This window comes from Prionailurus bengalensis, chromosome B1 (assembly GCF_016509475.1).
Source record: "Prionailurus bengalensis isolate Pbe53 chromosome B1, Fcat_Pben_1.1_paternal_pri, whole genome shotgun sequence".
NCBI lineage: Eukaryota > Metazoa > Chordata > Mammalia > Carnivora > Felidae > Prionailurus > Prionailurus bengalensis.
Window position 1 is genome coordinate 172,087,945 of NC_057344.1, and position 23,768 is coordinate 172,111,712.

The 23,768-nt window shown below is 43.7% G+C and overlaps 1 protein-coding gene across 17 annotated transcripts in view; it reads left to right on the forward strand.

Moving 5' to 3' along the window:
* Window positions 1-23,768, forward strand: part of APBB2 (amyloid beta precursor protein binding family B member 2) — a 381,239-nt gene that overhangs the window by 255,402 nt on the left and 102,069 nt on the right. For 9 of the 17 annotated variants that reach the window (XM_043572792.1, XM_043572780.1, XM_043572783.1 and 6 more), the window contains 4 exons: window positions 1,899-2,107; window positions 11,631-11,693; window positions 12,087-12,172; window positions 12,267-12,327. In XM_043572792.1, coding sequence (XP_043428727.1) covers window positions 1,899-2,107; window positions 11,631-11,693; window positions 12,087-12,172; window positions 12,267-12,327 — 419 coding nt within the window. The remainder of the gene's footprint in view (window positions 1-1,898; window positions 2,108-11,630; window positions 11,694-12,086; window positions 12,173-12,266; window positions 12,328-23,768) is intronic. The other 8 variants (XM_043572782.1, XM_043572785.1, XM_043572789.1 and 5 more) reach the window with 3 other exon arrangements.

Consider the following 23,768-nt stretch of genomic DNA (forward strand, 5'->3'; position numbering starts at 1 on the left):
TCAATTTTTAGCACCAGAAGAAGTCTCCTTTTTGTTTTAATTCCAACAAAATCTCAGCAGAGCCTCAGAATATAAACCAAATATAGGCAGGTAGGTCTGTTTGCAGACAGAAGAGCGCTAGGCAGCCCAGAGCCCTTCTGCTGCCTTCAAGGTTCTGGATAGACAGCCAAACCCAAAGGCCACTGATGTTGCTTTCTGTCCTTGGTCCAACATGATTCCATATTCTGAAGGTGGTATCCTGCCTATGTGCTTATGTCCCAACCGTAGAGACAACAAGGATAAATGTGTAAACTCAGACCCTCACACCTCAAAAACCACAGAAATGGTAACTAGCAGCCTCTTTATGCCCTTTCAAGAGTTTCAAGCCGCAAAGCTTGGTTCTGTAAACCACTAGAATGGGACAAGGTTTTTCTCCCAACTTAATCCAGAGACCTTGTATTTTATTTTTCCTGTCCCACTTGAGATGCTAAAAACAACCCCTATGCACCACTGAAAAGGAAACAGGACAAAGGAGTGTATACATGTTTGTTTCAAGTTGTTTCTGAAAATTTTAGTTAAGTTGAAATTATGTAATCATGCTTAATTTCCTGTAGGGGGAGGGGAATGTCCATCATAATTTGAGACAAGTGGCAGTTTTGCCCCTGGCAGATTTAAATGAGAAAAGTGAATGCTGGGATGCCAAACCACCGCATGAATGCGCATCTGTGCCCATAGTCTTAATCAACCTCTTTGTTTGGTTCCTTTTTTTCTTGTTGTCGCTGTAACAGTCAGTGACGCCTGCCCACGTGATGCAATGGCATTTGCACAGAGCAAAGCCCACGTGCTTCTCCTCTGACGAGTGGCCCCATAGGTCTCATCCTTAGAAAAAAAGCAATCCTCAGATTTAAAGCACAAGTTTCTGAAGTTTCACTACCTATATATGTACATATGTTGATACAGCTACCTGTGATTTCTCCACGGTGGCTCCTTCTTTATGGATTTCCTACTCTGCTTCCTTCTCTCTCCTCTTTTCTTGCCCACTCATTTCATATTCAACTCAAAGAAGGCCAAATGAGATTTTAAAAAAGCAAATAATTATCCAGTAAACTGGTAAAATATTGATACAGGCCGGGGATCGCTGAAATTGCCCAACATGTGTATTTTACTCCCCCTGCTATACACATACATAATATAACACATGATTATTTTTTTTAATTTGAATGCCTTTGGACTTCGCACATGCTTTCCATTTCGCCACAGTCCCCACCATTCTCTGTCATATTTCACACTCACCCTCCTTCATGACCTGTTTTTATAGTCGGTCTGGTCCCTTCTTGAATTCCAGGGATTTTCTAGTCTGCCTTCCTTAGGAATCTTCTGTGCACAAATTAGAATTGTAGAGTGTTAGAAAAGACACTGCTGCTTTGTAGATGTGGACAGTCAAATGGGAGGAGTTGTAAAAGCAAAGCTATAAATACAGTACTCATTTATGGAAAGTGATTAAAGAAAAGAAGAGTTCCACCCATTGCTGAAAATGGTATAAGATGCCAACCAGTAAATCTTCCTGATTTATAAAGGAGTCAGTAGATTTTGCCTGTAACCTTGCGAATTTTGCTTGGGTCGTTGATTTCGGCTAATGGAGCTTTTAAGTTGTTCACAGGAGTCTTGAAGCTGTAAGATGACTTGATGACGGGTCCTTAATGTCTGTATTCTCAAGTGTCCGTCTTCTTTTCCAGTTCTTCTCTTGTTTCTTTCCATTATCGTCCCCTTTACCATACTCTGTGTCCATAGGATGTCTTTAGTTCTCATTAGGGCTGTGGACGCATCTGCCTGTGGGATTCTCCAAACTCTTAGGGGTGAAATTGGAACACTGTAATTGTTTCGCTTTTAATAAAACCCTCTTATTTTCCATTTCCCAGCAGATATATGGAGTGATCACTCCTTTCAGACCGATCCGGATTTGCCGCCTGGCTGGAAGAGAATCATTGACGTCGCTGGGACCTATTATTGGCACATACCAACAGGGACCACTCAGTGGGAGCGCCCTGTCTCCACCCCCGCAGATCTCCATGGTTCTAGAAAAGGGTCACTTAGTTCTGTAACGCCATCTCCTACCCCAGAGCACGAGGTAAAATGGAGTATCTTTTTAACAGCTTAGTAGAGTGGATGTTACTTGTGATTTCTCTTTAGACTTGTTGCTTCTGCCCCAACAGGTCATCAAGGTAAGGTTTTTGATTATCATGCATGCTGCATTTGAAACCGCAGAAATGCTTCCTCTTAGTGTAAATAGTGCTAATACCATCTTTCAGGGATGTTTTCATTTTTTAGTGGCTTTTGGTTTCTTGAAACAGCATTCTAGGTACAGAAAGTTAAGAGAGGCTGATTAATGAGAAGTGGTTAAGATTCCCTGAGGCTCACTGAGGCAATACTTTACTCCGTAGGTGCCACTGCATGGCGCTGCCCCATAAAATATTTACACACAGAAGGACGTCTCTTGGCCAGACGTGTTATAATTACTGCAAATCTTATTAGCCTTGGGTCCTTTTGGTTGCATGGAGGGGATGTCTGCAGGAATAACCCTTGAGAGCCTTCAAATGCTTGATTTCTATTTTTTTAAAGGATCTGTTTATTTAGCAGAAGTGATGTTATTTTAGACATAAATAGCAGCATAAATTTCTGCTCTCCATGAGGAAGAAATATGATGTTTAAACAAAGAATTGCGGCTTGAAAAAATTCCACGTGGTATTTATTAACACAAAGATTCTTGCAGCTAACCTTTGTGAATCCTGATAACTGAGTATTCAAGAGAATTGCAGTTGGAAAAGGTCACTATTAAGTAATGGCTTTTTTCAGCAAAGTAGTTGGATCCCTAACACACAGACATTTCTGCCTGCCTGACCACAGTCTTCTGTTTTTTTCAACAACCCATTTTCCTTTACTTTGAGGACACAGAGGGCATCTAACCTGCATCTCTCACCTGCAAGTCTCCTCTCCATATTTGCAACTATTATCACCCTTCTTGTCATGAAAGTAGACAGTGTCTTGTTTCTTACATCTGTGGTTCTTTATTTCGTCTTCTCTGGGAGGCAGTGAGATCTACATTCCAATCACATGCCTGCTCTTACAGGGCTTCAGCATCTCACTTACCCTGCCTAGGCCCCATATTCTCCATTTTTCTTTCTTTCTTTTTTTTTTTTTTTTAAAGTTTATTTTTTTATTTTGAGAGGGGGGGGGAGAGAAAGAATCCCAAGCAGGCTCCGTGCTGTCAGCACAGAGCCCGGTGCAGGGCTTGATGTCATGGACCATGAGATCATGACCTGAGCCAAAACCAAGAGTCGGACAAATGCTTTATGCTTAACGTACTGAGCCAGCCAGGCACCCCTCTCCATCTTTCAAGCGATGGCTTGGGGTGACCTCTACTCACGGTGATAGCCAAGGGCCTTGGTTTGTTGGAACTTGACACTGATAGGCACATGCTTCAGTATTACTGAACCACATAGGATTTTGTTGCTAATCACTGGATGACTTTATTGAGGCGTAATGTTCCTATTCACTGAGCAAATTCCATTCATTTACTCATCTTGTGTTAGGTTTGCTGGGGGATAAAGATGAGCCTCAAAGAGCTTAGCATGAAGTGGAGTCCTTCTCCTGTCTCAGTCTAATTGCGTCTTGGCATTTGTCCCTGGACCTTCAAGTGGCCTCCCAGAAGCGGAGCCAGCCAGGACACAGCCTCTGCTCACTAAGAGCAGACATCCTCTCTCTTTCTTTCTTGTACCTCTTTTCTCTTTGCATCTTTGTTAGAATCTCTTTCCCCATTCCAGGTCTTCATTCCCCTATTACAGCCCTTTAACCATCTTCACCACATGGGGGTGCCCTATGGCGGGGGGGTTGGGGGGAGTGTCAGGGTGGGAAAGAATCAGCTGATCCCAGTATCCACACATTACAAACGGGGAAGCTGAAGCGCAGAGAGGTCCGTGACTGGTGGCGCCATTGGATCTAGAACTCAGAGATCCTGAATGCTCCTGAATCCTAGGCCATAGTTGTTCTCGCTCAACCTCCTTGGCTTTAGGATCTCAGCCTACTGCACTTTCTCATTGTCCCAGAGGTTAGATTGGCCTCACTTTGACATGTCCCTTTTGTCCAGTGAACCTCTTGTCCTCCCTCCGTGCAAGAGATGAAGCTCTTGAAGCCTGCCTCCTGAGACCAAGGTGTGGGTGTGGTAAAGTCAAAGGAGGACATCCCAAGTTTCTGTGACTTGAATTTTTTATTTCTTCAACTAATATGGCAGATTTTTGTTTCCACGTTTTCTACAGAAAATCTTGGGAAGCATGCATCACAGATAGGCAGCAAACCCTCGGGAAGATTACCAGGTAGCAGAGTCCACCTCTAATCCCTGGGCCTCCTTCTGATGCCCACATATGCCTGTTCTTCCTCTGTCTACACCTGCTTCCCATTCCCATCCTAGCTATTGCTCAGGGCCCCTTCCCAGGCTCAGATTGTGTCCCATGGCTCCTGCTTCCTGCTTCCTCTCCTAGAGTTTAATGTTTCCCTAATGTATCCACAGCACTCAGCCTCCCTGCTGCTATTCATGATTTATTGTGGTTTTCAGTGTATTTTCATAAGTGTCATTTCATTTGTTCCCCTCAAGATGGAGAAGACCGCTAATATATTCCTTATTTAAAAAAAGAGTTGGGGCGCCTGGGTGTCTCGGTCGGTTAAGCATCTGACTTTGGCTCAGGTCATGATCTCACAGTTCGTGGGATTGAGCCCTGTGTCAGGTTCTGTGCTGACAGCTCAGAGCCTGGAGCCTGCTTCGGATTTAATGTCTCCCCCTCTCCCTACCCCTCCCCTGCTCATGCTCTGTCTCTTTCTCTCTGTCTCTCTCTCTCAAAAATAAATAAACATTAAAAAATTTTAAAAAAAGAAGAAGAAGAAGAAGAAAAGAGTTAACTGAGGGCACCTAGGTGGCTCAGTTGGTCAAACCTCTGACTCTCGATTTCGGCTCAGGTCATGATCTCACAGTTCCGGAGTTCAAGCTCCACATCGGAATCAGGCTCTGTAGCGACAGTATGGAGCCTGCTTGTGATTCTCTTTCTCCCTCTCTGCCTGCCTCTCTCTCTCTCTCAAAATAAATAAATAAATAAAAGAGTTAACCGAAGTTCAGTGAGCTCAGTAGCCATGCAGCTGGGGTAGGATGGGCATGTGCCTAGCTCTCTGACTTTAGATATGCTCTGCCCCCAGTAGTGTGTCAATTTCCACCTTGCTGTTGGTCTCATTCCTCTCTTCTGCTGTTAACCATGCCATTGTGTCGACCCTTATCCCTCCACGGCAGTTTGTAGCAGATGTGTCATTTTAAGTTTGAGAGAGAGAGCCACGCCCCTCCAGCACTTGAATAGATCAGTGGAATAGATTTTCTTCAGATCAGCCTTTCAGTTGTTGACTTCATACCCATTTCCCTCCTGTGCGTAAGGCCGTTAAGCAAAAGAACTGAGCACATTTAAAAGGCAGTAAATTAAAATCACAGAAGCAAAGGTATGAACTGGTAGAGAGAGGAGGAGGGGGAGTTGGGGACAAACCCAGCCTGCCATATACCCGGGACGTGCAGGCGCTGACACGGATGTTAAACCAGAGGCACTAAAGGTAATGGAGTGTTCATGGTGCCGAGCTCATGGCTTATCTCAAGATTCCTCCTCGTAAAACCCTCTGCAGCTGGTACTGTAGTTGTCACTGACTTTTTACATTTGACAACACTAAGCGAGGTGAAGCTTGCCCGAGGCCACACACCGAACGGGGGTGGAGCCAGGCTCAAACCCCAGGCTTCACTGTACCGTTTACAGGAGACTTGGCAAATCTCAAATCTCAGCCCAAGGGAGGGCCACATCACGAGCAGAGCCTGCTAGAAAATGACTTCTCTTGATAACATTGTCTCAGGTGCTAATGACAGTGGAAGAGAAATGATTATTTCTCTGACACCGTTTCTTTGATCCCTAAATAGAATCTATTTCAACTAATTTGGAACCACAAGAGAAAGCAAAATGTTAAGGATGAGAAGAAACTTGTAATATGTCGTGTTAGAAATGCATATTTTATTCAGCTTTTCCCCGAGCTCGTTTAAAAAAAAAAAAAAACAAACAAAAAACTCCAAGTTGGTGCCAAATCTGTTGACTCTGCTTCACAAAAGTTTAGGACTGAAGGCTTCCTTACAGTTTGCAAATTTTACATTTCACATTCCAAAGTTCACCAGGGAAGTGTCAAGCACAGTGGATAATATTTCCTCTGCGCATGCCAGCAGTATTTTCTGAAGTTTGTAAACGGCTCAGGAAGCATTTGCTATTGAAATTTGGCCCACAGTAGTCTCCCTTCAGTCCACTGATTTGTTCCAAATTCCTTGGATGTTGAATTTTAGAAGAGGGAGCCACACAAAATATTTGTATGAATAACTGTTGGCCTGTGGGCAAGTCTCGCCTTTCAGTGTTTTCAACTGAAGGTGTTTCCTGGTTCCTTAAACAGGATGGAGGAGAAAGTGGGTCTGAAGCAAGGGAAGGTGGAATTGTTTCTCAGAACTGTGATCTTTTCTTGATCACAATTCGCTCTGTTCTTGCTGCATCGCTCGTGGTTTGTCAGGGCCCTGAGCAGCTCACCCCCTGGGAGGGGAAAAATCCGCATATTACATTAGAACTGTGGAATTTCTTATACACTTAGAAATAAGATGAAAACACAAAGGAGCTATTCTGGCATCTTTTTACTGAGCTTCTTGACCCGATCAAGTAATCGTGACTGGCAAGAATCCTCAAGAAGGGCCTCGTCAGTGCTTTTTTTTGTTTGTTTTTAATGTCTTATTTATTTTTGAGAGAGAGTTGGGGAGAGGCAGAGAGAGAGGGAGACACAGAATCCAAAGCGGGCTGCGAGCTGTCCAGCACAAACCCCGGTGCAGAGCTCGAACTCACGAACCATGAGATCATGACCTGAGTTGAAGTTGGACACCTAACCGACTGAGCTAACCAGGCACTCCCATGGCAGTATTTCTGAGCCTGTGAGCCTGTGGGTCAAGGATTGTGGCCAAGGTGACCTCTGAGGCTTGTAGGACATTTTGATTCCTTGGTCCTACCCCAGGCCACTGAGCTAGACCCTCTAGGGGTGGGACCTGGAAATCTGCCTTTATCATAAGCTTTCCAGGTGATTTTGTGCCGAGTAAGTACAAGAGCTGGCACTCTGGTGAAGCTCGTCTCCCTGTCTTGGTTTATGTGTTACCTCCTCTCTGGACTCACCCTACTTCTCCTGGGAATTACTGCGCTCATCCCTGAACTTTTTTTGAAAGCCCTTTATTCCATAGGGTCTTTTTGTAGTATTATTAACTGGTGGCATGTCAGTCTCCCTCCTTGGGGCGGGGGGGGTCAAGGCCTGTCCCCCTCATTTTGTGTCCTCAGCACCTGGCATAGGGTTCGTACAGGGTGATATTCATTAAATGTTGTCTGAATGAAGGAATAAGCCAGTTTCATAGCTGAAGGAGCTTTTAGTTGACTTACTGTCGCAGCAAAGCCAGTACTAGTGTCCCCGGGCTCCTGACGCTCCCCTAGCTCACAGACACTAATTTAGTTCCTCAAGCATTTGTCAGTCTGTTTGCTAGTTTGACTCTCTCTGTCTCTCTCTCTCTCTCTCTCTCTTTTTTTTTTTTTTTTATTACTTCTCTGGGTTATGTTTGTGTGATAAACCGTCACTCTATTCTTCTGAGACAGTGTCACATCTAACAAAACACAGAAAGCATTTTAAAAAGAAGTTTAAAATATGCACATATATATGAATTTAGTGCTCATTAACATCGCCTGGACTGTTCCTTCGTGTTCCAAGATTAAGGTGCTCTGTCTTTTATCATCAAGGCCACACATACAGAGGCTCAAGTCGTGGCAAAAGAGGATGAAGAAGCACAATTCATTAACACTTTGTCGTCCATAGGTCCCCAAACTTTTTATTCTTACAAATGGCCTTATTTTTTTCCTCCATGGAAAAGAGTAGAAGATATGGAAACTGTCACCTTGGGCACCTTCGGGCAGCCAGTCCCTGTGCTAATTGCTAGTGTTCTTAATCTCAGTTTGCCCACACTCTGATGGTGAGGTCCTCTTAGCCCTATTTCATAGGCAAGGAGCTGAACTCACAAAGCAGATGAGAGCAGAGGCAGGGTTTGAATGCGGGCTTTGCTGCAGAACTTCTGAAGTGCCCGTGGAGGTGATGATTCTACCTTCCATCAAAGTCACTACCGAATGTTCGTTCTTTTGCTTTGCTCTCTGCCTGGTTCTCGGCAGGTTCACCTTCTGTGTTTGCTCTCCAGCTTACATTTTGATACCACTTCTTAGAGGCTTTCTCTTCCCCCTCGAACATCCTCAAGAACATGATGTAAGCTTGCTTCCAGCAGAATAGCAGGGCAGCCTTCCTGTTTGACTTGTGGACTTGCTTTCTAAGATCTCAGAAGAGAAATCAGGAAGAAGAAAACTCTCAGTAGTCAAGGTATACAATTGGATTCCCTTCATGGATCCACCCTCACACAGATTCTGCTGTGTGGCCGTGAACGGCACCATGCTGAAAGGTCATGGAGGGTCATGATAAGCACCATGCTCCAGGGGCTGGGTCAGTCATCAGGGACACACTGCCTCTGAGGAGCTGAGAGGCTCCACAGCTCTCCCAGAATTCAGCATGGTCACTTTGATCAGGATAAGGGGTACTTCACCTGGTCAAGGTCGAGAGAAGCACCTGGAGAAACACCTGTAACTGGCACCAGAACACCACTGTGCCAAGACTTAGCTGCATCACCTGCAAGATTGCTCATGGAGGGGGGACATTGCTCATGGAAAATGATCTCTGTTCTTCCTTCACTGGCCTTTCCCCTGTCAGTCTTGTCCTTCCTAAGGCAAATTGCCCACCTGCCTTTCCCTCTCTCACTGTTTTTCTCTTTGTCTCATCCTTTCTTTCACCTCTCACTCCCACCATGCAGACTGCAGACCGGATGGCTGCAGACTTTCTGTAGAACCAAACAAGTTCTTTGGGTTGTTTTCTTTAAAAAAATTATTAGCTAAAGTGGTGTATTCTCTCTTTAAAAAATTAGATGAGGGGCCCCTGGGTGGCTCAGTCGGTTAAGCATCCAACTTCGGCTCAGGTCATGATCTCATGGTTCATGAGTTCAAGCCTCATGTCAGGCTCTGTGCTGACAGCTCAGAGCCTGGAGCCTGCTTGGGATTCTGTGCCTTCCTCTCTCTCTGCCCCTCCCCCACTCATACTCTGTCTCTCTCAAAAATAAATAAACATTTTTTAAAAATTAGATGAATAGAATATGTAGTTCTTAAAATTCAAGACAGATGGCTTTTATCTTTTGTTGCCCTTGATTTTAAAAAAGGAGAATTATGGTCATTTATATAGGGAAGAGAATGTCTAAAAATGAGGCTTTTTTAATATAGGAGGGAAAAGGGTCTTTTGTCCTAGTCATAACATGTTAGTCCTTACTGAGTTTTGTACTAAAGGGTTTCTTTAATGGTACCCATGTTATTTTAGCTTTTGAAAAATTGCTGTATACGACCTTTGTTTACTTAAATCTGCAAAAGGTGGTTTTTGGAAATTTGCCAGCTGACTCATGTCTCCGTAGCATAAGAGCTGGATTCATACAGTCTTAGAATTATAATCAACCTTTATGTTATAGGGACCCAACATCCAAAGGGTAAATACATTTAAAAAAATTGTTAAACCATACACACATACAGAGAACTATTTTAATTAAATGCCAAAGACTCTTCTGAATACTTGTTTTGCAAAAATACTCTTTATTTCTAGTCCCACACAGTGTCTGTTGAGGATAATTTGATTTCGGATTCCTTTTATCAGACACCCACTCTTTTTTTTTTTTTTTTTTTCTACAAGAACATAATTACCTGGAGTCTTACTAATTCACCATCTGATATCCTTTTTCAACATTCAACTGAAGTGAAAAACAAATATTGCTCACATGTAAACAGTGATGATGATTTGGGATCAAATAGGCTTGTTTTCCTTTAAAAAAAAAAAAAAAAAGAAATTCTAGCTCAGAATTCTTGGTATTTCACGTGCTTATCATGAGTACCCCTGCAATGGTGATTCAAAACCTTTCTTGGTTACTGGCCCCTCTGCAGATAATGAGAAAAATTGAGGATCTTCTCCCCTAGGAAACACACATACATAAAACCCCACCCTGATTTCAGGGGGTTCACAGGTCACCTCAGCTGTGTTATTAATTTTCTCAGCAGTGAAAACTGGATGCTGCTTTTGGGGATGGAGGAAGGACAGAGGCAAAGGGTGAGGCAGCATTCCTGCTCTTTTGCTCAACGAAACACAGATGATTGTTTAAAAAGTAAATATAGTGATCTAAGTCCTACTTTATTTGGAAAACCTGCAGTTCAGATGCTTAATCCAAAAAGGAGAGTGACAGTGATAGCAGCTGTGCAATAGTGATGACAAATTTGTATTTGCAGTGCCTCTGCTCTCGTTGAGTCCCATGGAGTTGACTGAACACCTCTTTCAACACCTGGCTCGTTTGAACTTAGCTGCTTTGGCTTTGAGTGGGTGTCAAAATCAGACTAATGTCATGAGCAGAAATTAGGGGTCGCTATTCCCTTCTCATTTTCAAAGAACCTCAGTTGAAGGGACTTAGGTGGAAAGTCTCCATGGTTGATTTATCATCCAAGAAGAGAGGTTATGGGCCTGACACATCAGTGGAACAGATACACAAGGCTGTCCCTGGGGTTTGTGTGCTTCGTTTATTTCCCCAAATGTTAGATGAAAAATATTTGAATATTCACTCAATATAGAAGAAAAGAAAAAGACCACAAACAACATTGCCTGTCGCCTGAGGTGAATGGAAAGGGGTGTTTAGAGTCAAAAATCTATCGCAAGCCTTCTCCCAACAAGGCAAGGCTTGGTGCTTTGCTCTGCGATTATGTTTACAGAATCCTTTCGTGATCAAATACTAATTCATGAAGAAGCTTGTGTGGCAAAGAAGCAGAGCTTTTGATGAATTTGAAGAGTTTACATTAGGTTGTGTAGAGCTATTTTTTGTCAGGTTAAATCTCGGCAGATGTGGCCGTCGGGCTGTGTTTTCTTATATCCCTCTTTCCCTCTCATTGTCCTCCTTTTTTCTTTTATGTGAAAATAATTTGAGCCCCAGCTTTTCATGCCCTTGGCCCTGGACATTCCCCAGTTTTCAGATGTGCACATCGACAGGCACCATCCCTAAGTCCACCCCCACCTCAAGAAGACAGTTCTGTTTGGTTACCGGAAGAGAGAAGGTTTTCTGTGGAATTAGGTGCACTAGGCATTTAGTATTTGACAGCATATTGTGTGGTTTTAAGGCCACGTATGGAAGACCACTGACTGCTAATAGTGTTCAGTCGTTTGCCGTGGTAAGTAATGCACACTGCGTCTCTGTCCTCCTTGCTCTAGGCTGCAGGTGATAATCTAGACCTAGAGCCAGCTAACAAGCTGCTGGTAGAGTGAATTTGTTCCCTAACCCATCCTGTGAATATCAATGCTAACAACGGTGTCTTGTGTTTTTTTTTTTTTCTTTTCTTCTTTCCTTTTTTTTTTTTTTTTTAAAATCAATGTGCTTTTTCCTATGTGAATAATTATATGTCTAGAAACAGCCATGGAGTGATTTTGCTGTTCTGAATGGGGGAAAGATTAATAGTGACATTTGGAAGGCAAGTATATTGTCAGATTCTAGATCATTTAATATTTCGTCCTTTTTGCATGGCTGTGGCTGTATCTTTTTCTTCTTCATGAATATCATCCATTCTGCAGGGACGCAGTGATGGGGCTTCTTGCTAGGGATGTCCAGCTCACACACATGTTGCCTTTATTTAATGTGTCCCGTTGTGAATGACGGCAAGCTGGTTGCCCCAGGCTCCCCGTTGTCTTGTACGAACCGGGGCTTGCACCGAGCCAGCACCCAGCGGTCCTTGCATGCCCTCTCCTGCCTAAGCTCACATACACTCTCTGCCTCATGCCGGGAGGACTCTTCTCCCCTTTGATATTTGAGGCCATGTCACGGGCCTTCCCCCTTTCTCCATTAACAGGGGTCTATTTTCCTCTAGGATTTGCATGCAGCTACAGTTAACCCGGACCCCAGTTTAAAAGAGTTTGAAGGAGCGACACTCCGCTATGCATCTTTGAAACTCAGGTAGGACATCGGCAGGACCTGCCGCCATGCGTGGCTTCGTGCAGCTGGAGTTTGCAGTAGAATTCTAAGTCCAGTTTTCTGTTTTTCTCTCTAGAAATGCCCCCCATGCTGATGACGACGATTCCTGCAGTATCAATAGTGACCCAGAAGCCAAGGTTCGTACGAAACCCGCTTTTCAGCAGCCAGGTTATATTCTTGCAGCAAAGTAACGACTTTGGAAATGGCTCGGTTTTTTGTTTTTTGTTTTTTTTTTTTTTCCAACGTTTATTTATTTTTGGGACAGAGAGAGACAGAGCATGAACGGGAGAGGGGCAGAGAGAGAGGGAGACACAGAATCGGAAACAGGCTCCAGGCTCTGAGCCATCAGCCCAGAGCCTGACGCGGGGCTCGAACTCTCAGACCGCGAGATCGTGACCTGGCTGAAGTCGGACGCTTAACCGACTGCGCCACCCAGGCGCCCCTGAAATGGCTCGGTTTTTATAAACGATCAACCCAGAGCCACCTACAATGTAATTATTCCTCAATCCTCTCTCTTTGCAAATCTCCAACACTTAAAATAAATCCCCAGGAGAAGTTAGGCTTGGGAGGGTCTCCATGATCGTCGAGACTCTGCCTGCATCTCACTGCATCGGCTCTTTGCACAATGTAGTAGGTTGAAATTATTGTTCGGACGGTGGGCTTCAGAAGCCTTTAGAGACAAAGCAGGCTCTGCCTTGCAGAACAACGGGAGGCGCAGCTGACAGGTGGGACAGGACTCCTCGTGCCCGCCTCTCCCAGGACAGCCTCACACCTTTGCTGTCATTTTCGTAAACACAGGCCTGATTTATGGTGGAAAACAAGAGTAAACTTTTGCTTCTGGACCTTTGGTGGGCCACCAGCAAGGCCACCATGGGCGTATGGCCAGTGCAATTGCACGAGGTCCAGTGCCTGGGGTTTAATGCTGTGTGGTCACCATCTTGAAATTCTTAATCATTTTATCTTTGACTTTGCATTTTTGTAAGTGAAGTCCAACAGGGTCGTGGAGCATGCCCCAGGAAGTTGGAGCTTTGGTTTATGCATAGTCCTGCCACCTCCCTACCTCCCTGAGAGGTTCTCAACTGCCTGTTCCCCCTCTCCTTGGCACCTCGGGCCTTGGCAAACATCCTCACACCTGCTTCTGTCCAACAGTTACTGGTGCCTTCCGTTCCAGTAGGGGCCTGTGAACATGGGGAGGGTTTGCCTTGGGGACACATGTCCCCGTGGCATCTTGAAAAGGAGTGAGAGAGTGGCCTGCCCAGTGCAGGCTGACAGCACAGAGGTGTGTGCCGTAGGGGTGAGGCCCTGCCCGTCCACAGTCTAAGCACTAGTGTGCTTGGCACAGATGTCACCATACCCTTGGGGGTCACCTGTCTGCTGTGGGTCACGGTCATGGGAAGAGGGGATTCCCTGTTCCTGGGCAGGGCATGGAGCATCGGCCCAGCAGCTGGTGGGATGGGGGAAGCCCAGAAGGTGATGGTTTGTGGGGGCGTGCAGGGCCCTGGGGCACCTGCGAGCGCCTACACTTAACCCTGCACGTATCCCTTTGCCCAAGGGAGCATGACTTCAAATACCAAGTAAAAAACACCATAATGAGCGAAGAGAGAGAATGCACAAGAAAGGAAACAGTTTTGTTTCAGTACTTTTTACAGCATTTTCTTCCTGCCTTTTGAACGGGGGCTCTGCATTTTCATTCTTTATATTTCATTTCCATTTGCAAGCTGGTCCTGGATATTTTTTCTGAGTCCCAAAGCAGATCTGTGTCTATGAATAAAACAGCAAATAAGTTCCCTTAGTAGTCGTTACATGGGAGACACCACGCAGTTTGAAAACGTTGACTCCTTTGCTGCCATATCGCCATCAATGCTGCGCGAGTCAGGGCTCGCAGCGGAAGCCGCCGCCGATCCTGGTCTGCTCAGCTTCATGCTAAGCACGGTCTCCTAGGATGAAGGCCATTCCAGAGCAAGTGGCATTCTGAACAAGTCCTTGGGCTGCTGCTGACATGCTGGCCTTTTAAAGATAAATTCTGTGGCAGGGAGCGGATGCAGCGAAACAGGAAGACGGGCTGGGAATAATTTGCTTTGCTACCAGTTGTTTTACAAGGCTTATCAGCAAAGGCTGGACAGGAGGGGCAGTGGGCAGCCCCATCTCCCTCTGCCCTGAAGGGCTGGGGAGTGATGGCCTGGGAAATAGAGCGGGCGGGAAGGGGGATGCCCCGGAGGAAGAGGGGATTGGTACCAGGAACAGGAGGCCAGGTTGCAATATTACCCAAGTTGTGCTTTCCCTTTTTACCTCTCAGGGGTACTGTTCACTGCATTCTTTGTCTGCCACCTTGCTAGTGCCCATGTCGCTTCCAACGCCTGTTGTGAATTTGTTCATGTTAGTAAGGAGGCTTAGTTTTGTCATAACTCGCCTGAGTTTGAAACAGAGAAGTACATGTGTTGTATTTATTTTAATGTATTTTAAGTTTATTTATGTATTTTGAGAGAGAGACAGAGACAGAGACCGAGAGACAGAGCATAAGTGGGGGAAGAACAGAGAGGGGGAGAGAGAGAATCCCAAGCAGGCTCTGCACTGACAGCACAGAGCCCGATGTGGGGCTCGAACTCACAAACCATGTGATCATGACCTGAGCTGAAATCAAGAATGAGACATTTAACTGACTGAGCCACTGTGCCTCCTGTATTATTTATTTTATACCCTACTTTGTTCTATATAAGATCTTAGAAGACTTATGAGAACAAAAGCTTTCTTTTTTAAACCACAGAAAATATAAAAGAATAATTAATAGATCTGTCTGTACTGGGACAACAGACAAGAGTCAGAAAAGATTAGGGCAAAGAAAGAAACATGACTTTTCAGATTATGGAACTCTGCACAGTAATGGAGATTGACCTGCGGGTTTATTTTTGTGCCTCTAGGTGATCATTTACATCAAGGATTCTTAGGGTGAATGGCACAAATCCCTGGAAGGACAACTCAGAATCCTAAAAAGATGTTCACAAACTATACGTGCTTCTGACTAACCTCACCCTCCCTAGATTCTGAAGGTCCTTGTGCTGTAGAAAGCCACTGTCATTGTTGAGGACTTAGAGGACATTGGGAGGGCAAAGGGTTTTATAACCCTACAATATATGAATCACACTATGCATGAGGCAAAAGCCTCTCAGTTCATTGTGGTATGTAATGGATTTTCTAAGGCTTCTTTATAAAGTAACTATAAAAATGAATATTGAGTGTTAACTTTTTGCCAGGCATTGTCCTAAAGACTTTGTGTCTGTTGATTCTCATCCACAGAAAAATTCACTGGGCTAAGTATCATTATCTCTAGATTGCAGATGAGGAAACTGAGGCATAGAAAGTTAAAGAGCTAGAAAGTAAATAGAGTCAAGATCTAAATCCAGGCCATTTAGCTACAGAGCCCACACTCACTAGACTTTGTATAGAGAAAATTCCTTATACATTGCATATTTGAAAGTTGGTAAGAGAATAGATCTTAAAAGTCCTCATCACAAGAAAAAAACTTTTGTATGTATGGTGATGGATGTTAACTAGACTTATTGTGGTGATCATTTTGCAACATACACAAATGTTGAATCATTCTGTTGTACACTTGAAACTTATAATGCTGTATATCAATTATACCTCAATTAAAAAAAACATTCTCACTTGGAGCTGTATTTAGGGGCAACCACCAAATGATGTGTCCTCAACAATATTCCAACTCTATGTGGATGCGTAGAAATTTGGATTTTGTCAGTTGGTATTTCACAGCATTAGTCACTGGAAGCAAAGGATAAACACCCAAGCAAAACTCATTTCAAGTAAATTGAAAGATTTACTTGATTATAACAGTAATTATAAGAAGATTATAACAGTGTGGACGGAAGATTATAACAGTGTGGACCAGCTTGCAGCTTGCTGGTCTGACTTGAGGCAGTGATGAACTGTACTCTAGAAGTGGAAGGGATAGGCTGCAGGGTTTTCAGACCATCCCTTAATAGCAAACTTTCAACTAGGCTTATGGTCAAGGTTGGACCTAGATCAGGAGTGGAGATAGGCTGCGTTGCTGGTGATTGGCAGATCCGCACACTTTCATTCACCGTGCAGATGGCAGGACTGACCTCCCTTAGAGGAAATTGAGGAGTCTGGCTGTGCTTCCCTTCTGGATGCATGGTCACCATCCCCTAAGGGAAGTGAGTGAGGGAAGCCCTGCAGAGAAGGCCAAGCTGTTCTTTCAGAATTACAACTTTATATATATATATATATATGTATACACACACACACAATTTATTGTCAAGTTGGCTGACATACAGTGTATACAGTGTGCTCTTGGTTTTGGGGGTAGATTCCCGTGATTCATCGCTTACATACAACACCCAGTGCTCATCCCAACAAGTGCCCTCCTCAATGCCCATCACCTGTTTTCCCCTTTCCCCGCCCCCCCCATCAACCCTCAGTTTGTTCTCTGTATTTCAGAGACACTTGGGGTTTGCCTCCCTCTCTGTTTGAAGCTATTTTTTCCCTTCCCTTTCCCCATGGTCTTCTGTTATGAGTGAAAACCTATGATATCTGTCTTTCTCTGACTGACTTATTTCATTTAGCATAATACCCTCTGGTTCCATCCACATTGTTGCAAATGGCAGGATTTCATTCTTTCCCATTGCCAAGTAGTATCAGAATTACAACTGTTTTAAAATCCAGCGGCCCTAAGTGAAATTATTTTTTTTACAAATTTTGAAAAAGTCACTGAGTTGAGCACTGACTTCAGTGAAGTCACTTTGGAGGAGTGCCCCGACAACACACACACATACCCTCTGTCTGCCACCTGCCTGATTAATGCCACCTGGGCCAGCTAAGAAGCAGAAGTGGCCAGACCCACATTTTCCAGATGTTCAGGATCTTTTGTGGAAGTAAGTTCCTTCTTCAGATAACCCTTCATGTTCCTTCAGTCTGCCAAAGACCAGGAAACTGAGTGCCCCCCCCCAGGTAAGCAGAAAGTATCCTTTCTTTAGGGGGAAAAAAATTAATTGAATGTGCCATGGAATTGTAAATATAGCCCTTGAGAACTGATTACTAAAAAGTTATTACAGACGATGTCTGCCTTCCTAAATGAAACTTACATGCTAAAAAAATAAATATCATTTTAGGCTGTTAGGATGTAGGTATGTACAAACCCTCTCTAGCTATTCTCAGTCTGGCCACCTTGATAATCATTTGTTGGGTGAAACCTCTATAAATAGCAGTGGCAACATAAAATGACGCCCCCCCACCACGCACATATGCATCCCCTAGACATGCTTCACCTCCCTCCCACCCTCCCCAAAGAGCAAAGTATTTTTATTATTTTTTTTTAATTAAAAAAAAAAATTTTTTTTTTAACGTTTATTTATTTTTGAGACAGAGAGAGACAGAGCATGAACGGGGGAGAGGCAGAGAGAGAGAGGGAGACAGAATTGGAAGCAGGCTCCAGGCTCTGAGCCATCGGCCCAGTGCCCAACGCGGGGCTCGAACTCGCGGACCGCGAGATCGTGACCTGAGCTGAAGTCGGACGCTCAACCGACTGAGCCACCCAGGCGCCCCAAAGAGCAAAGTATTTTTAAAACTCTGAAAATGTTTTTCGAGACTGCTTAATTTTTTATACAGTAATTTTTTTGGTGGTTGATAGCAGTGTATATGTGTGTATAGAATTCCAAGCTCTTTTTTTTTTTTTTTAAGTTTATTTATTTATTTTGAGAGCGAGAGAGCATGAACAGGGGAAGGGCAGAGAGAGAGAGAACATCCCATGCAGGCTCCGTGCTGTCAGCACAGAGCCCAGTTTGGGGCTTGAACTCATGAACCATGAGATCATGACCTGAGCCAAAAGAGTCGTACCCTTAACTGACTGAGCCATCCAGATGACCCCTGAGCTCTTTATTTAACTTTTTATTTTAAAATAATTCTAGATTTATTGAAGAGTCACAAAGATTGAGTTCTTATATACCCTTCACCTAGCTTTCCTTAATAATGTCTCCATAATCATCATACAATTCAAACTAATAAATTAATATTGATACCATATTATTAACTAAACTATAGACCTTATTCATAATTTTTCTTTTTTTTTTTTTTCCACTAATGTCCTTTTTTTTTGCTCCAGGACCCAATCTAGGATATTATGTGTCAAGAGCTCTTTAAAAATTATTTCATGGGGCGCCTGGGTGGCTCAGTCAGTTGAGTATCTGACTCTTGGTTTTGGCTCAGGTCACAATCTCGCTGTTTTGTGAGTTTGAGCCCCGCATCTGGCTCTGTGCTGGCAACGCGGAGGCTGCTTGGGATTCTCTCTCTCTCTCCCTCTCTGTCCCTTCACTGCTCATGCTGTGTCTGTCTCTCTCAAAATAAATAAACTTAAAAACTTTTTTTAATTTAAAAATTATTTCATATATTCCTTTCCATAATTCTCAGATTTCCCATTTCTTAACTCCATTAATATAATATTCCATTTAATTAATAGTACCATAATCTGTCTAGACACCCAGTGGGCATAGGAGCACCTTCTAGCCCTGCAAAGCAGAGAGCTACAACTTTATAAAAATAGGTGACTTTTTTTTTCTTCATTTATTTTCAAGATTTTATTTTTAAGTAATCCCTACACCCAACATGGGGCTCAAACTCACGACCCCAAAATCAAGAGTCACACGCTGTACTGACTGAGCCAGCCAGGTACCTGAGACTTTTTTTTTTTCTTTTAAATTATTGCTTTGGTATAGCTTGCTGAAACTGGTATCACCAGGTCAAAGGCTGTCAGTTTGTGGCTCTGTCACCTACTGCAAAATTGCTTTTCAGAAAAGCTACAACAGCACGTAATTCCACCAGTAATGTCCTAGAATATACCTCTTCGTTCACTGCCTGCTTTACTCTAGCCTTTGCCATTTTAATTTATTCACCCTCGTTTTATGCATGTGAGTTACTCTGTCCTCTAAAATTTCCCCTTCTTAAATTATAGAGAAAGAGCATTGCTTTATGAAACTCTCTGTTCCTGTCCATCCTTGCCTGTTTTTTCCTCTTTGCTTGTTTAGATAAAAACTTTATTTTGAAATAATTTTAAATATACAGAAAAGTTGCAAATATAATAGAGTTCCCAAATCCTCTTCCCCCTAGCTTACCCTGGTGGAATAACCATAGTACATTTGTCAAAACTGAGAAATTAACATGGGCACAAAATGATTAACTGAACACATTTGTTCTGATATTACCAGTTTTTTCTTTTAATGTCCTTTTTCTCTTTCAAGACCTCATTTCGGGGTGCCATATTGTGTTTAGTTCTATGCATTTTAAATTCAAAACTTTATTCATTATTGTAATCTTAAATATTTTTCTCTAATTATTTTTTCTCTCTGTCTATTTTGTGTTACTTTTCCATGTGAAAAAGGGTTTAAAATTCCTGTTACACAAACCTTTTGGAGATAATTGCCTCTTGTGCTTCATTTTTTCAGAAGGCAACTCCTTGCCGTATTTGGGCAGCCCGGTAGCTTGCATTTCTAAATTCTCATAATTTGCTGTCTGACCTCTTGCTCATTGTACTTTAATACCGTAAAATCCAAATTTAGCCCCATAAAACTGTCCTTTTTTGACGGCATGTAGCACACTGTTGGCCAAAAGACTGACTGTAATGACCGACACTAAAATAAAAATTTATAGTTAAATTGTAGAAAACTTAATGCTTTAAAAAAGGGTGCTACTTAGAGTTCTTTCTCACCCTTTGTGTCCCTCTGCTTGGACTTCTGTAAAGGAGATGTTCCGCCACCTTGTGGAAAGTATTGAAAATTACATCTTAAAAGAAATCAGCAAAGGCTATATTTCATTTCGAATCATTAAATTGCTTTTAGCTGAAAGTGTGACACTGGAGATAATCTGAAGGGCCTTCTTTACAGGTGAACAAAAAAGTGAGTCCCAGAACATTTGAGTAAATAAGTTTCCTATGTTCAAACAATTAGTAGTGGAGATAGTATACAAAGGTAAGTCTCCTGGGCTTTGGACCACCCCATTTTTGTGTATAACAAATCAATTCCAGGATATTTGGAAAGAGAGGTTTTAAGAATTACCTTTAGGCGTGCCTAGGTGGCTCAGTTGGTTGTGTCCAACTCAGCTCAGGTCATGATCTGTCAGTTTGCGAGTTCGAGCCCTGCATCAGGCTCTGTGCCGCTCAGAGCCTGGAGCCTGCTTCGGATTCTTTGTCTCCCTCTCTCTCTGCCCCTCCCCCACTCGCACTCCGTCTTTCTCTCTCAAAAACAAACATTAAAAAAAAAACCTTTTTTTTTAAAGAATTGCCTTTAGAACACACTTCTTTGAAATCCATAATAAAGGAACTGGGTAAGGAAGATTATATTGTTGCAGGCATTTAATTCTCTAGCTTTCAGCTTCCTCATCTGTTAAAAATCAACGTGCCATCATCTCAGAAGTCACCCCGGTTCTGAAAAATTTTAAGATTCCAGATGAAATGTAGCAGTCCTGACCTCTGGCATCTGGAGATGAAATAGTTCAGTCTGATCTGTCCTCTAATGTGGAGGAGGGAAGAGAGTAATTTGCTCTCTAGTGCTCTCCAGGGCTGGAGATGGGCTGCTGGCTCCCCTTTTCCAGACGCACACTCAGCCCGTGCTCTGCACACAGGCACTCACGTGCAGTTTTCCTGGAGACACAAGGCATCGTGTTTATTGTCCCATGTTACAGATAAGAAACTGAGCTTTGAATAGGTCACATAGGTTTTTTTGTTGTTGTTGTTTTGTTTTTTGTTTTTTGTTTTTATCACACAGCTAGTAACTCATGGAAGTAGGACTTGAACTCAGACACATTTGACTCTGAAGGCCAAGAAAGTATCATGCTTACCCACTCCCAGTTATTGTCTCCCTAAGCTTTGGGGTCAACCTTAGGCTGTCTGAGTGTTTTGGGTGGAGGTGCCAGAGATGTCAGAGGTGGGTATGGGTGAGGGAACTGTAAGGTCATTGCTCGAGGACAGACTCCCCCTTCCTTCTCACCGTCATCCAGACTCACGTGGTCCAGTCTTTTGTAGTGCATTCAGACCCCCCTGCGCGTGTTGGCCAATTCAGATTCAGCTGTTCTGGGGTGAGGCAAGGGACCGCCTCCCTTTAGGCTCTCCAGCAGTGCTGCTGCTGGTGGTGGCCTACCCGCAGCACTTCAAGTAGTAACGCTGAGAAGTTTGAAACTGAGGCCCCGTTTTCATGCATTGTCTGCAGAGAAGTAGACGTAGCCTTTCTACATTTGCGCCTTCTGTTATGGCCCATTTGCCACCTGTGCTCAGCTGCTTGGGGATTTTTTGAACCAGGTGCTGGATTCTGCGTAAGCTCTGCTTGTCTGCTTACTCTTCTGTTATGACCTGCCCCCAGAAGGGGAGAAAGGAGAAGGAGATGATGGAAATCAGTCCAAGGATGGGTTTGCTGGAGGAACTTTCTGAAGTGAATGATGAACGGACATGAAATTCTAAGACGCCTCTGTGAGCTTTATTTGTCCGTGCCCTCCCTTGGTTCCGATTAGCATAGATCTTCATGAAGTAATTATATTAGGGGCTACTGACTAGATTAGCACAAACAGATAAACAGGAAGGGGCAGGGAGTATCCACTCATTCAGACTTATTTCTGGTCTGTGTAGCAAATTCATTATCATTATTTAGCATTAGTGTGGGATTTTATGTCTGTGTGTAGTTCTTATAATTGACTTTTATTCATGTGGCACAGGTTTTTCTTTCAAATCCTCATCTGTATGAAAATGTTGGATTTGATTTCTGTTGTGGATTTCTTAATTTAAACATCAAACATTTACTGAGTGCACAGCGCTAAAGGAGAAGCTGCATTATAAATGGTAAAGAGCATTCAGGGATTTTGGACCCAGACCGAGTGGGTTTAAAGCCAGACTCTGCTATTTCCTAGCTGGGTAACCTTGGGCAAGTTACTTAGCCTCTCTGTACCCCCGTTTCCTCTTTTGTAGAGTGAGGATAATAACAGTACCTACTTCACATTAAATGGGGTAAACATTAAGTGAGTAGATATGCTATAAACATAACATATATGTCAAGTGCTTGGAAACGTCTCTGGAACATAATAAGCATTCTCTGTGCATTAGCCATGATTACTCTTTCTGTTACAAAGAGGAATAGATATCCTCTGTCCTCCTTCAAGGGGCAGACAACAAATAGACAAATTCGATGCATTGTTCTAAGTGCTGATTTGATGAATAGCGGCCATGCCAGGGGCATCTACCCGGGCCAACAGTAAGAGGGGGCTCATGTGTTTTCCCAGAAGGAGATGATGCTAAGCCTAAGGGTGCTTGCATTGCAACAGGATTTAGTGATTCTTCCCCATTCAGTAAACATAAATGCAGAAGGTTTGAAAATAATTTTTTGTATAAATTTGTGTTCAATTTCAGCAAATGCTTTTAGGAACGGATCTGTTAATATGAAATTCAGTCGTATTTGTCCATTGCTACAGGTAGCATTATTTCTGCTATCTGTTCCTATATACTTATGTAACCATGCCAAAACTTGGTAGCTTAAAACAGCCACTTATTTTGCTCACGGTTTTGTGGAATTTGGGGAGGGTTCAGTACTGCAGTTCCTCTCCGATCCACATGGAGGCAGCTGGCGCCCGAGGGTCCACTTCCAAGATGGCTTCTTACTCACATGCCTGGTGGCTCGGTGTTCCTTGGCTTCTCTCTCTCCTCATCCAGCAGCTCATCTCTCAGGGCCTCTTCGTGTGGCTTGGGTTTCTCACAGTGGTGGTCTCTGGGTCTGTGGTGTGATGTCTGGCTTCTAAGAAGCAGGAAGCTAAAGCCACTAGGTGAGACAAGGCTATTCCTGAAAGTGGCACCACATCACTACCATATTCTGTTGATCAGAGCAGTCCCAGCCCAACCAAGGTGGAGGCATGGACTCTGCCTCTCGAGGGAGGGTGGCAAGGTCACATTGCCAGAGTACGTAGGACGGGAGTCTTTGTTGCGGCTATCTTTGGGACGCACAAGCTGCGGTAAATGTCATTCCCACATTTCAGTCGCTCAACAAAAATGCCTTTAGTGAAGGACATTATCAACACAGTTGAATCAAGAAACCAGGGCACAGAGCCAATGATGAACATATCAAGTCTTGGCAGAATGAGATTCATCCTCTCGCACGTGGCTTTTAGGTTGACATTCACAAAGAGAAAATACAGACTATCTCATTCAAGTCTTAAGAGGAACGGGAGGAGCGTAGAGAGGCAGAGTGATCTGCCCAAGAGCGCATGCCTCGTCGGGGGAGAGCAGGATTCAAAACCAGTCTTCCTGGCCCTAGTTCAGCATGGTTTTGCATTGAGCAGAGCTGACACTCATTCTCGGACACTGAGCCCTTGACCTGGGATGCTCATTTCGTCTCCCAGCCCAGAGGACAGCTTTTGTGTTTCTACGGCTGTTTTTCTCCCTTTATTTGCCAACATGGCCAAACATAATGCTGTGTTTCTGGCAGAACCACGGCTCCCTTTCCCTTATTAACTTCTGGTCACAGCGCTTGTCAGAGTGAGCGGTCGAGGAATTGGCAGCCGTGGGAGCCCCCAAGTT